General features: G+C 27.4%; 2 protein-coding genes across 4 annotated transcripts; one reads left to right on the forward strand and one right to left on the reverse strand.

Annotated features, from left to right (window-relative positions):
* Window positions 1–8862, reverse strand: LOC100161266 (TATA-box-binding protein). Of its 3 annotated transcripts, none has more exons than XM_001943011.5 (7): window positions 8608–8862; window positions 6429–6565; window positions 4872–5398; window positions 4527–4770; window positions 4358–4461; window positions 1504–1598; window positions 1–212 (listed from the first exon to the last, which is right to left on the reverse strand). In XM_001943011.5, exons 3-7 carry the CDS (start codon window positions 5381–5383, stop codon window positions 136–138), a joined length of 1032 nt encoding a protein of 343 aa, XP_001943046.2. In that variant the 5' UTR covers window positions 5384–5398; window positions 6429–6565; window positions 8608–8862; the 3' UTR covers window positions 1–135. The 3 variants fall into 3 exon arrangements, with proteins under 3 accessions (XP_001943046.2, XP_029345634.1, XP_008180386.1); XM_029489774.1 differs by lacking the exon at window positions 8608–8862 and adding an exon at window positions 7535–7693; XM_008182164.3 differs by lacking the exons at window positions 6429–6565; window positions 8608–8862 and adding an exon at window positions 6224–6386.
* Window positions 6801–7536, forward strand: LOC100575688. Its single transcript, XM_003242664.4, has 2 exons — window positions 6801–6974; window positions 7239–7536. The coding sequence occupies exons 1-2, from the start codon at window positions 6907–6909 to the stop codon at window positions 7471–7473; spliced, it is 303 nt and encodes a 100-aa protein (XP_003242712.1). The 5' UTR covers window positions 6801–6906; the 3' UTR covers window positions 7474–7536.
* Window positions 8863–12852: the final 3990 nt, after the last annotated feature.

Consider the following 12852-nt stretch of genomic DNA (forward strand, 5'->3'; position numbering starts at 1 on the left):
TATCTAGGAAACATAGGTTTTAATTTTTTTTTAAAGAAAACAAATTATTTATATACATACATATTTATATAGTATTTAAGTATATATTTTAATAATTTAAAAAGCTAATTTAAAAATAAAAATCAATGTTTTGTTTCAAGTTTTTCTGAAATTGTTTAATACATCTTGCATTAAAAAAACAGATTCTTTTATATCTGCTTTTGTTTTAAGACCTGAAACAAATAAAATTGTAAAGATTAATTATCACATTATGATATTAGGCAAAATATAAAATAATTTAATATCACATAAAATATTATTTTTATAATATCAACTTTTTTTTTTTTATTATTAATTTAACAGAATTTCTAAAACATTTCCTTTACTTTTTCACCTTTATGTTTGTTGTTGACAATGCTATCAACAGGCCAACTATTGATTTTTAAATGGCTACTTATAATTTTAATTTCATACATTTATGGTTGTTGAAAGCAAACCATTTTTAAGGGGTCAGATTTAGGCAATATTCTATTATTCTATATCCATCATAACTAATGTGTGACTCTGTGTGTAATGTTGAATCATTGGTGTGTACGAGTTCTCCCGAACTATCTAATTAAAGATAGCCTACGGCTAAGATTCTTGGAAATCTGTAACGTACATATGCGCAGTTACGCGTCAGTATATTTTGTAATCAAAAAAGTTTCAACATGAAAGTCTCAAAAAACTGAAGAAAAATTCACCCAGTACCAAACTTGGTAATTTTAACTTTAAAAACATATTTGAATTTCTTATTCTCTTTTCTAGGTTATGTAGGAAATGGATTTTCGATTTTTTGTATTGCTTAGTTGGTTCTAAGAATAAAATGTTTGTTGTATATTAAGCAATTCAGATTTTTATTGCTATTTTCTCAGTTTTTGTGCTAAATTGGTAATTTGTAACTAAAGTCAATTTTCTAATGCTTTTTTTTTTTAAATCTAAAATTTAATATACCAAAGAAGTAATAAACTAATAAACATTGATCAATATAAAAAACGTTTTTTATTGCTATTTTCTATATTTTTAGGGCATATTATTTAAGATTCTTTTTAGTACCGTAAAGTTTGAGTTCTGCTCAAACATTAGCTTTAATAACTTTACTAGTTACCATTGCAGGCACGGATCCAGAGCAAAGATCTGGGGGGGGGGGGGGCAACAATTTTTTTACAACACAAATACAATTATAATAAATTATTATCCTTTATTCTTAATAAATAGTAGATATTACGTATAATAATATATTATATTATCAGACATATATTATGTGATTTGAAATATAGTAATATAGTAAGTTTTAGGATCTGTAGAATTATAAAAAAATATGTCTAAAATATGTCTGGGGGGGGGGGGCTGGGCCCCTAGGCCCCCCTGGATCCGTCCCTGTACCATTGTATTATTAAAGTTCCTTCTCAAACTATGTGAACACTATAGTAACATAACATAGACACTAGGCAAGTCATTTGAAAGTTTTTCAGAAAATATTACCTGTTAAAACTACTTTTCCATTTACAAACATTAAAAACACGGCTCTTGGTTTGACCATCCGATAAATTAACGCAGGAAATACTTCTGGCTCAAAGCTAAACACATAAATATATATTATATTATTTAATTACATTTTGTTTAAATATATGACGTTCAATAAGATTTAATTTCATTCTTAATTTCTTAAAATGTGTTTGAATAAAACATTTTTTATTTAAATTTAAATTTAATATTGCTTGTTTTAAATTTGATTCAGAACATGAAAAATTAAATCATAAATAAAATGTATTTAGGACTCAATTACTAAAACAAATTATAAAAAGGTGGGTAAGTGAATGTCGCTCTACTGTACAGTAGTTTACTAGTGAGTCACTGTATAATGGGTGGCATTAAATTTGGGTTCAATGATATAATATCATTCTATCAGAAAAACGATTTTGAGCCATGACGGTTTGTTAATGTGGATATTTTATATTATTAATACGGTAACCGGTAAGTTGAATGAATACTATAAAATTACAACTAGATAATTAAAATTGTTATTCTTAGTTATTTATTACGTAATTTCGTCCAAATTTGATCATACAATAACTCAAAAAAAAAAAATTTTAATATTTTTGAGATATTTTGGTTACAGAATAACCTACTTATGTCAAACCTTGTTTTCAATTTCCAATCCTCAGCTATAAAAATTGAACATAATATTATACATTTTTAACTATAAAATCATTTTAAAATTCAAAATTTGATAAATGTTGTCATAAATTGAACATTAAATGCTTTTAAAAAAAAAATTGTGCCTACATATGTTTAATATTTTTCAACTACTTTTGTAGCAATATATCTGGAGCCTTGTATTACATTTTCATGCTTTTTTATCCAACAAATAAAATTTTATTGACAGTTATAGAAAAAAAAAACTAAACACATTGCAAATGTCTGTTAACAGCTCAAAACGAGTCAAAATATTTTCAAAGTTTAATGGTGCATAGCCAATGAAAATACAAACATTCAGTGAAATTTTCATTATCTATGGTCATTTATTTTAGGCTTACACCAAAAACCACTATGATTTTATCAAAAAACCAATTTTGAGTAAATATTCCTGGTTTTCCTTAATTTTAGATTTCGAGCGGAGCGAGGAAGGTAGTGGTTTTACAATGGTGTTTATTTATTTATTTTTTTTTTTATCCTGTATACAAAATTTCTTCCAGAAAGTGTGTTTCAATTTCAACATAATATAGTACCTTATCTTTTATCAAATAGGATCAAGATGGTACTTTAGAGAGATCGTTTTTCGATTTTCTCAATAGTTATTTAATGCCAGGGGAAAAACTACCGACAAATTATGAAAAACCACTAAAAATAGGATTTTAACTTCTAGCTCTTTGTTTATCACTATAGCAACAAATAAAAAAATTATAATATTATAATATTAATTCAACTTACAAGCTATAATATTATATACTTAATATTATAAAGCTGAAGAGTTTGATTAAACACGCTAATCTGAGGAACTACTTTGAATTGAAAAATTCTTTTTGTGTTGGATAGTCCATTTGTCGAGAAAGGCTATAGGCTATATAACATATTTTTGAGATTAACGATGGAAATATTTATTTATAAATAGTTGCTATTGGTTATAGGAGAAATAATTAATAGAAATAGTATTTATTTATTATTGTTTGCTATTGGTTAATCAGGCAGATCAGGTACAAACAGCATCAAATCAAATTTTTGCACATTGCATACCAGGGTGGCTGAGTTTCACTTACTGCAGTGAGTTACACCAAAAAGGAGTTGAACAATCACAATTTTTTTAAGATTTGTCATTTCTTACAGGCCACGAAGTGCGCAGGATCAGCTATATTATATTATAAAAATGAATGTTTGTGTGCAGATCACTGGGAAGAATATAGGCTAATTTAAAAAGGGTTAAATTTGGCTTTTTATTCATCGGATTTTAGTACGGTTAGGTTAGGATTATGTATTAATTGATTATATTAATCCACCGTATTATATCAAAATAAACTTGATATAACTTTGATACTTTAGAGTTAAATCATACAGTTACGTACAAACAGCACTGGGTCCGCGATCTACCGCAGGTAGATTGCCTACTTGATAATATACTGCTGCGAATCAGAATTTTCATTCCAGGCAACAGAAAAGTTAAGATAAATTTTGAACACCATACAATGAATATTAAATAACAAATTGAACAAAGTTTGAGTCATATAGAATTAGTACATTTAACGGGCAACAAAGTGCATAAGATTAGCTAGCAATTAATAATAATATAAAAAATCAAGACTGACAAACCGTCTCCGCTCAGAATCGTTTTTCTTATACAGTGATATTATATCATTGAATTCAAGTTTAATACAATTCATTATACATTGACCCACTTGTAACCTACTGTACAGCAGAGCGACATTCACTTACCCGCTTTTTAATCATAATATTGGTTAACCCAGACCTAAAGTCCGGTGGGTGCTTAGTGCCTATAATATTTTTTTTTTGATTTTCTTAGCGCTTTTAAAAATTACTGGGAATTTTAAATTTTGACCTCCCCAATGCACCTAATACATTCACTTTCCCATCAAACAAGATACTGAAGTTGAAAATTATTTCAACTACTTATCGTGTACACAGACAAAAAACAAAATAACAAGAAACACATCATCATAAAATCAATACATTCATCGCTCCACTCAGAATCTGAAAAGTGATTTGGCTTCAATATATAACAGATATTATTTAAAATTAGATTTTTAAATTGTATATTGAGTTATGTTTATACAAATTTGAAGAAAAAGAAAATATTAATAATAAAAATAAAAATAAAAAGTACCTGGTAAACTGTGAGTGAGCAGTATTTAATTCTTCTAACATTATTGGGAAACCAACATCCCAAGTGCATACAATATTATGAACGGTATAGTCACAAAACTGTACCTACATAATCAATATTAGTTATGATGAAGTATAATAATATAAGAGGTACATAATATAAAACTTACATTGTGTCCTAGTCGTTCTAAAATTTTTGCCACTTTTCGACATCCTAAATTTCCAGTTCGGTCATCCTTAGCACCTTGCATGATCATTTTGCCTGATGGAAATAATAGGCTGGTGACATTGGGTGTACGAAGACGCATAATTAGTCCATTAAATCGCTGTGGATTATATTCAGAGTTACTAGTCCACATAACTATTCTTACCAAGTCCAAAGGACATCCCATGTTTGCACCACATACAATGTTTCTGCAATAATACAAAAGTATATAATAGGTATATAACAGGTACAACTTTGAATAACAAATATTTTTCAAACTGTTTAATTATATTCATAAAACACAACTCACTGGACTTGAATAGATTGACCACCTTTGTTACATCGAATGAATTGGGGTATATGCATAATAATAGTTTTATGAGGATTTGCATTATTACTATCTTCATTGCTTAATTTTTGTTTTTTTTTTACTGGTTCAAAATTATCATCATCAAGGCCATCAAAAAAATGTTTGTTTTCTAACTCGCCTATAACTTCTGGTGTTAAAACTACTTCTTCAGCATCTTCTAATTTTTTAACAAATTTTGAATCTGGCCCTATTGATTTTTCATTTGTATCTTCTATCTCACTACATACTGGACCTAGAACAACTTCTTCTTGACCAGTATCATCGGTGACTTTACCAAGTACTTCCTCTTGTACACTACCTAATGCTTCTTCTTCGCCAGCAATGTGCTCTCCATATTCTTCATATTCATTATCTTTGTCGTAAAGAGTTTTACTGAGCATAGCATGTAAACTTTGTTCGCCCACATCACTCTGATCAGAGTCATAAAATTCTTCATCATCACTTAAATCCATTGTTACAGTTATATTCTGAAAGTAACAAAAAATATAGTAAGCACATAAATATTTTAATAAGGATGGTGTTATTAAAAATTAATAAATAATAATAATAGATAACATTTCAAAGAGTATTTTTGCGATATAAATTTTTATGGTTTAATTCAAAAATAGGTTAAATGCACGATTCAATATTTTAAAAATTTGTGAAGTCTTGCTGGTAAACGCATAAAATGTTAACGTCAACTAACTATTGTTTATTGGATCATATGATTTTTATTTATTACATTTTTGTTGTCTAACCAATTCCACAATGTCAAGAAGGATAAAACTAATAAATTTATCTCATGGGAGTTGGGACTCTTCACAACAATACAGGCAATTATGAAAGTAACAAAATATCAAAATGTAAGTATAATAATATTTAAGTTACCTTAAATATTATAATTTATTACTCTCATTAGTAGTAATACAATAATGAGGTTTCGAGCACCTAATGAACGTTCACGAACAACACAAGTGCTCCATTTACATACAATGCGTGCGACTGAGAAGCGTCAACATTGCGGTCGATAGTAATACTATTATTACATATTATGTTTAAAATATATATAACATTATAATTTATAACTCATTTTAACATTGATTATTATCGTGGCTATGAACACTCCTATCTACAGTATTATAATTTTACAGAATTGTACACAATAATAGAATATACAGGTGGTCGGTTTAATCGTTTAGCGTTTAACCGATTTTCAATCATTAACAATGCATTTCCGATAATCATCACAATGAGCAATGCCGATGGAGATTGTAAAAACAACTACTGCAAAAATAAAACAAGAAAATATTTACTCAATTAGTCTTCCTCTCCATCGTTGGTGTGTGATTAAACTCGCGCCTGCACATACGTTTCGCCCTAATGCTCTCAACCTTAATTTTTATCTTCATTTTAAAAATTAAGGTTGCAAATTATTACAATTTATTCCTAAGGTCACTTAAGAATTAAAATATTGTATAATACCAACATACAAACACGGAAAATGTCCTTAGTCCTTACCTATAAATTTGATAATAGGTCAATTCACTCCAATATTAAATCTAACAACACACAATTTGTTCTGTTGAACACAAATTTGCTATGTTGTAAGTTTGTAAGGTGGAGACAATGTATGCTTATATGGTGTCTTCTTAAACCTAATATAAAATAAAGACCCATAATTAATTAATTTCATATAAAAATACAATGTCATAGCTTATAATTATAAATTGAAAATTGGGCAGTATATTATTATTTATTCAAACAAAGCGTTAATTATATTGATAATTGATGATTTAGTTTTCCTGTATTTACATCCAAGCTTTATATTTTTAGTTGAAATGACAAAAAAAAAAATTTTTTTAGGTGTAGGTACTGTCCTACTTACCATTATGTAAATACCTAGCAACCAAACATATTATATATTAATAAGTATAAATTGATCATTGCATATTTCTCAATACTTTAACATTGGAATTTAACAATTTGAGGATATAAAATGTATCTAACCAGAAAAGTAATGTACTCAAGTAATTTTATTAGACAGGAAACCAAACAAATGAAATTGTAAGTATTCATGAATAAAAAATTAATAGTATCTATGACTTAATTAACCAATTAAACCATATATAAACAAACTCTCAAACAAACGTAATAATTTTTGATTAAAATCAATAACATCATGTGTGTTCAACAGTTGTTAAAATATTTAGGAATACTAAAATGATGAATACACTAAATCAATTAACCAAAGTTATTATAAAATAGGAATAGTATTAAAATCCATAATGAAACAATACAAAAAAACATTATAAATATGATTTTGTACAGTTTCCAGTATAATAATCAAAAAAAAAACGGGAACAATCAAGATTATCTTAAAGAAAATATACAGAGGTATAAAGACTGCATTGATGGTATAAAAATAAGACAGCAACCTGATAAATGTACAAAAAAATGTGATCTAGAAAAAAAAAAACATAATTTGATAAATGATGAACAGATGTTAATACCAGAGGACAAAATGATGAAAGATGCACTAAAAGATTTAGAAGATCAAAAATAAAATTTAAAAATACCGTAAAAAAAATAATACATTTATTGATATTCATTTATGTACGATGTACCTTATTTAGGGTGACCACATGACCATTTCAATTTAAGCAATATTGTCCCTTTTTTTTAGCACCATTTTCTGCTGTTTCAACAAGCTTGAACAAGATCCTATTTGTCACATTTTTATTAGATAGTCTTGTTTCAATTCCACTATCTCTGTATAATTAAATACAAGTAAAAGAAAAATCTGTATACCAATTAAATAAAAAACAAAATTTTAATAGTTTTATATTGAAACCAAAGTAATAAGAGTTGACAAGCAATATTAACAGAGTGCTAAGCATGAGAAATGTCTTATTGCACAAAGTAATTAAAAGCTGGCACGCATATCACTTTCAAAGAACATACATTGTCAAACAGGTACACAGGATGAAATCTCAATAATATCAACAATTACACATTTTGGGAAGTCTTTTTTTAGAGTTTAACCAAAATTGTTAGTCTCATTATTTTATTTTATTATATAAATATGGTCACCCTAACCTAATTTAATGAAATACAATTTTTAAATTTATAAATTTAAAAGTCATTATTTCCTATACACACATACAGTAAAATTATTATTATTATTACTATCAAAGAACAAAAAAATCTAACTGTGAATTTTGATTATTTCGAAAAGTATATGTCGCCAAAAATGAATTTTATCTCTTATCTTTGTATTAGCCTATTCCTAAACAATTCTTCTAATTTCCCATATTAATTATTCAATTGAACACCATGTAATTGATTAAAATAATGTAGTAAATTATAAAAATTGCAAAAATCAAATTCAGTACCTAATATTATTATTTATTTTTTAGATAATACCTAATAAACTACTTTTAAATAAATTTGAAAATAAATGTCTTGTTCTTCATTGTCGCTTTCTTAAATTATTAAATTCTTTGTATATTCATGATGTTTTATACATTGAAAAGTGTCATATTATGTAGGATTTTTGAATGAGTTAGGGTAGATTGTTTGAAAAAAACCACTAATATATGCCCATTGCCCATACTCTAGGTACAAACAACAATTGTTACATACAAAATTTACATATTTATATTATAATATAGTATGTTTGTAATATTCTATACTTTACCTGTAGCAAATATAACTATATGAATCTATAGAGGGACTTTTTAAAGTAAAACATTATCCATGAATATTTAATATTATGAAAAAATCAAACAACACACGAGAAAGTACTTATTAGTATTCATGATTTCATGAATCATAATAATATACTTAATAGTTGTTATACTAAGCCATGATACTATAATAATATGACATAATATTTTATGAAATATTAGAATGTAAATGATTAATAGTAGTAACTAGCAAAATATAAAAATGTGAAATGTGTAATTTATTATCATATATTATTATGATATCACCACGTTTCACGGGACACGGATCAAGATAATAATATTATAATACCATAATGAATTGGAAACGACATGGTCGGTGGACGTCGGCCACCAAAAGGTTCCTCAGATTAAGGACACAATGTATTCAGCGCTACTGGTGGTTTTATTTGGCTTCACATTTTGTATCTTAGTCCGTGTTTAATACAGATGGCGTTTTAAACTCTGGGTCCCCATTGCTACCTCCGCACTTGCCTCTTGTACACGATTTAAGATAGTATGGTTGCCCATCGACACAGATTTCTATATAGTATTTCTATATAGTGTAGTATAGAAGTCTGTGCCCATCGACTACGGTAAAATGGCTTATCCGACGACCGTCAATATGAATCTAGCAATCAGCTGTTTTTAATACTATAGCGCTTTTAGTGGAGAAAATTAAGACTATGCAGACTAAAACCCGCCTAAAACTGCATACTTAAATATCATACTCTAACATGGCAGAACTGATATATAAATATAATAATACTTTAAACAGTTTAAACATAATATTAATTATCATTTGATATTTTATTATGTAATTATAATTTAATAATCAACTTTATTGCTATAATTTTGGTTATTTTCTATATTATCATAATAAAAATGGCATTTTGTGTACCTTTATGTCCTTATAAGGATTTAAAAAATAATTTGTTTGGTGTTCCTAAAACTTCTCCTTTAAGGGATGAGTGGGAAAAAGTTTTGTTACTTCATGATAAATATTCACCTCTTAGATAACGATGGTAGCCATTTTATTGGAGACAATAATAATACCGAAGTCGGCTATCTAGTATTTTTATATATCTGTGGCAATTACTCAGTGTTAGATCTGAAATAATTTTTCAATGGTTTTTCAATCACATTTATTCGTCGAATAGCTCGTGTTATCCGACAGATAAGAAAAAATTGTAATTATCCGGTTTTTCAATGAAAGAATAAGTCTTATTCGGTGAATAAAACGCAGATTATTTATTCGATGCTTTTACTACCGAATAAGAGGCTATCTGACAGATAACTATCAAAAATTGATAAAACAACACCATAAACAATAACAAATTTTTTCTTATCATATTTTATTAATTTTGTATTAGTTGTTGCTACTTACTTCCAAATTCTGAACTTCTTTAGCTAGAAGTAGTTCAGAGTTTTTTTTAATATTGTCGTTGTTCTAAATATTTGTATTCCACAAATTACAATAATGGATCTATTATGGATTTCGACCAATCAAAATAAAGTAACTTGTTCCACAATACATTTCTCCTACCAAGTTATTACTACTATTGATAAGATTATCTATCGAATAACATTATTCGTTGAATAACCATTCGAAAGATAAATAAACATTGAAAAACACTTATCACTTTATTTGGAAGATAATCTTACAAATAAATTTATTCGATGAATTGTTATCTGTCGAATAACTGAATGATTGAAAAACCGGATGAATTATCTTGCAAAATAATGAAAAACACAGTTACTGTGTTTTGACATTGTACAGTCAGCTGTTCTATGCTTAATCGTTCCAGTCACAGATTTCTGTAGTTTAGATATCACTATAGACCTTATACTATATAAGACCTATATACAAGGTGTATTTATCAAATACATAAATACACCTTGCCTATATAGTATAAGGTCTATGGATATCACTGGACACTGATTACAGAATACTCTGTACAGTTCTTAGATCATATACAATGGATGGAGTCATAGCATATTACGCGTACAAAATGAGTTGAAGCCAACATAACTATAGGAAGTAGGAACCACAGAATAGATGAAATTTCATCTATTCTGTGTAGGAACTATAGGACCTGTGACCATAGGCGCCAACTTTTAGATATGCGCGGGGGCAAACTCTTCTGTTAAGCGAAAAAAATTCCATAGTATGCTCTAGTTTGCTTACCGGGAGGGGTAATTACCAAATTGTCCCTAAACTATATTTTAATACTCCTCTAGTGTGCAAAATAAAATATTATGCATATATATTATTTAAATTTTCTTTATTGCTTTTATTTTTTTTAAAATTATTTAGGTACATTTTTATTATACATTATATTAAAATATGTACATTTATTTTGATGCGAAAGTATTTTTTCTTGTTGAATACTTACTTCTAAAAGTATTTCCTATTTTGCATAGGTCCAAAGATTCTACAATTGTTTTATGGCAGTTGAGAATCACCAAATTATTCAAATGTTTTTGTGTCATAGTACTTATCATATAATTTTTCAATCTTCTTAACATAGAAAAAGATCTTTCAGTAGTACATGTTGTGACTGGTACTGTCAATATCAATTGTATGCATTTTCTTAGCAAACTTACCTTAATGTTATAATCGTCGAATGGTACACTTCATAGGAACAGTAATTACTAATAATAATAAAATAATCGAATAGGTATTAGGTATTATACTGTAGAACAATCAATACAAAAAAGGAGATACTAAGGATACTAAGATACTTCAAATTATAGATTTTATTTAAACAGTAAAAAAACTTTTAGTTTTGTATTCTTGATCAGTATAACTAAAAAAAAATTTATAAATAATGATCGTACCCATATAATATATTAAAAAATCCAGATATTTTTAGATTTACAAAAATAACAAATATCTCGTTGCCATGTACATGAATGTTTGAAAATTAGCTTTTTTAAAGAAAATTGTGTATTATTTCAAATAATTCATTACTTAGTATGGGTTTTATGTTTTTTTGTATTATTCTACTGAATTATACTGAATAATCAATAATACCTATAGAATACCTTGAAAGTTTGGTTTTCATAATATATTCCTGTTAATCGTCACAACTTAGTTTTCCTAGGATTGAGTCGGTTAATTGGTCGTCAATCGTTTAATTTTATACTATTCGGTAAATTTTAGTTGTGATAATATAAAAAACAAAAACGCATAGTTAATGAAAAATTATTTGGAATAAAGCACAATTTCCATTTAAAAATTCTAATTTTTGGCAACTTTTTTCTCTGTTTTTAATTTAATAAAAATAATTAGCACATTTCTGGGTTTAATTGCGTATGTCAGTTGATAGAACAATTAAAAAGCTTTAAAATGAAAATAAAATTACGTCAAAATGTTGAAAAGTTTTGAAGATACCTACATAAACAAATGCATTTGTGATACGCACGGTTTTGATTAAAAAAAAGTTTATTACCCATAAATAAAAAATAAAAAAGTTATATTCAATCTTTAAAGGGTATTTCTTCATCATTTTGGGTATATACTTTCATATGACGCTGGGCCGGTCACTTCACGATAGATAGATATTAGGTATATAGCAATGAATAATGAATAATATATCACTTTATTTATAAATTATAATTTACAAGCTTTTTTTTTAGATGATTTATGCAGGGTTATATAGACTATATTATATGGATTTAAAAACAATAGGAACTTTTTTCGTATTAGTGATATCAAAAAAATAAAAACGATATTGCACAGCCAAAGTTCTCTTTTATAAGCGGTGAAAATTTGTTTCTTCGTTATGACTGTAGCCTTATCGGTTCTTTGCCGCGCCAAAACGTTATAGCTTTGCTATTGCTATGCCCCACGTGTGTAAAGCGGAGACAACACATGTAGGTGCGACGTCCAATTAAAAGCCACAACAATTTTACACTATTTATAATCAATGATACATATTTGTATATAGAACAGCTATTAAATTCGTAGAATGGCAATGTCATTATTTTAATAATTATTGAGAACTTCTCAAGATTGTAAACAAAAATACGTTTTCTGATTTGAAAAAAAAATGTTTATTTCGTATTTCTATTTACTCTAAACGAAAAAAAAAAATAATAATAGGTACAAAATCAGGGGCCCCCAATTACCATAAAGAAGCCGGGGCCCCGTCCGCAATTGCGGACTAGCGGTCCGGGCCAGTCCGACTCTGTGAGATAATTTCCAATATAAAATC

The sequence above is a fragment of the Acyrthosiphon pisum genome, chromosome A2 (assembly GCF_005508785.2).
Source record: "Acyrthosiphon pisum isolate AL4f chromosome A2, pea_aphid_22Mar2018_4r6ur, whole genome shotgun sequence".
Lineage (NCBI taxonomy): Eukaryota > Metazoa > Arthropoda > Insecta > Hemiptera > Aphididae > Acyrthosiphon > Acyrthosiphon pisum.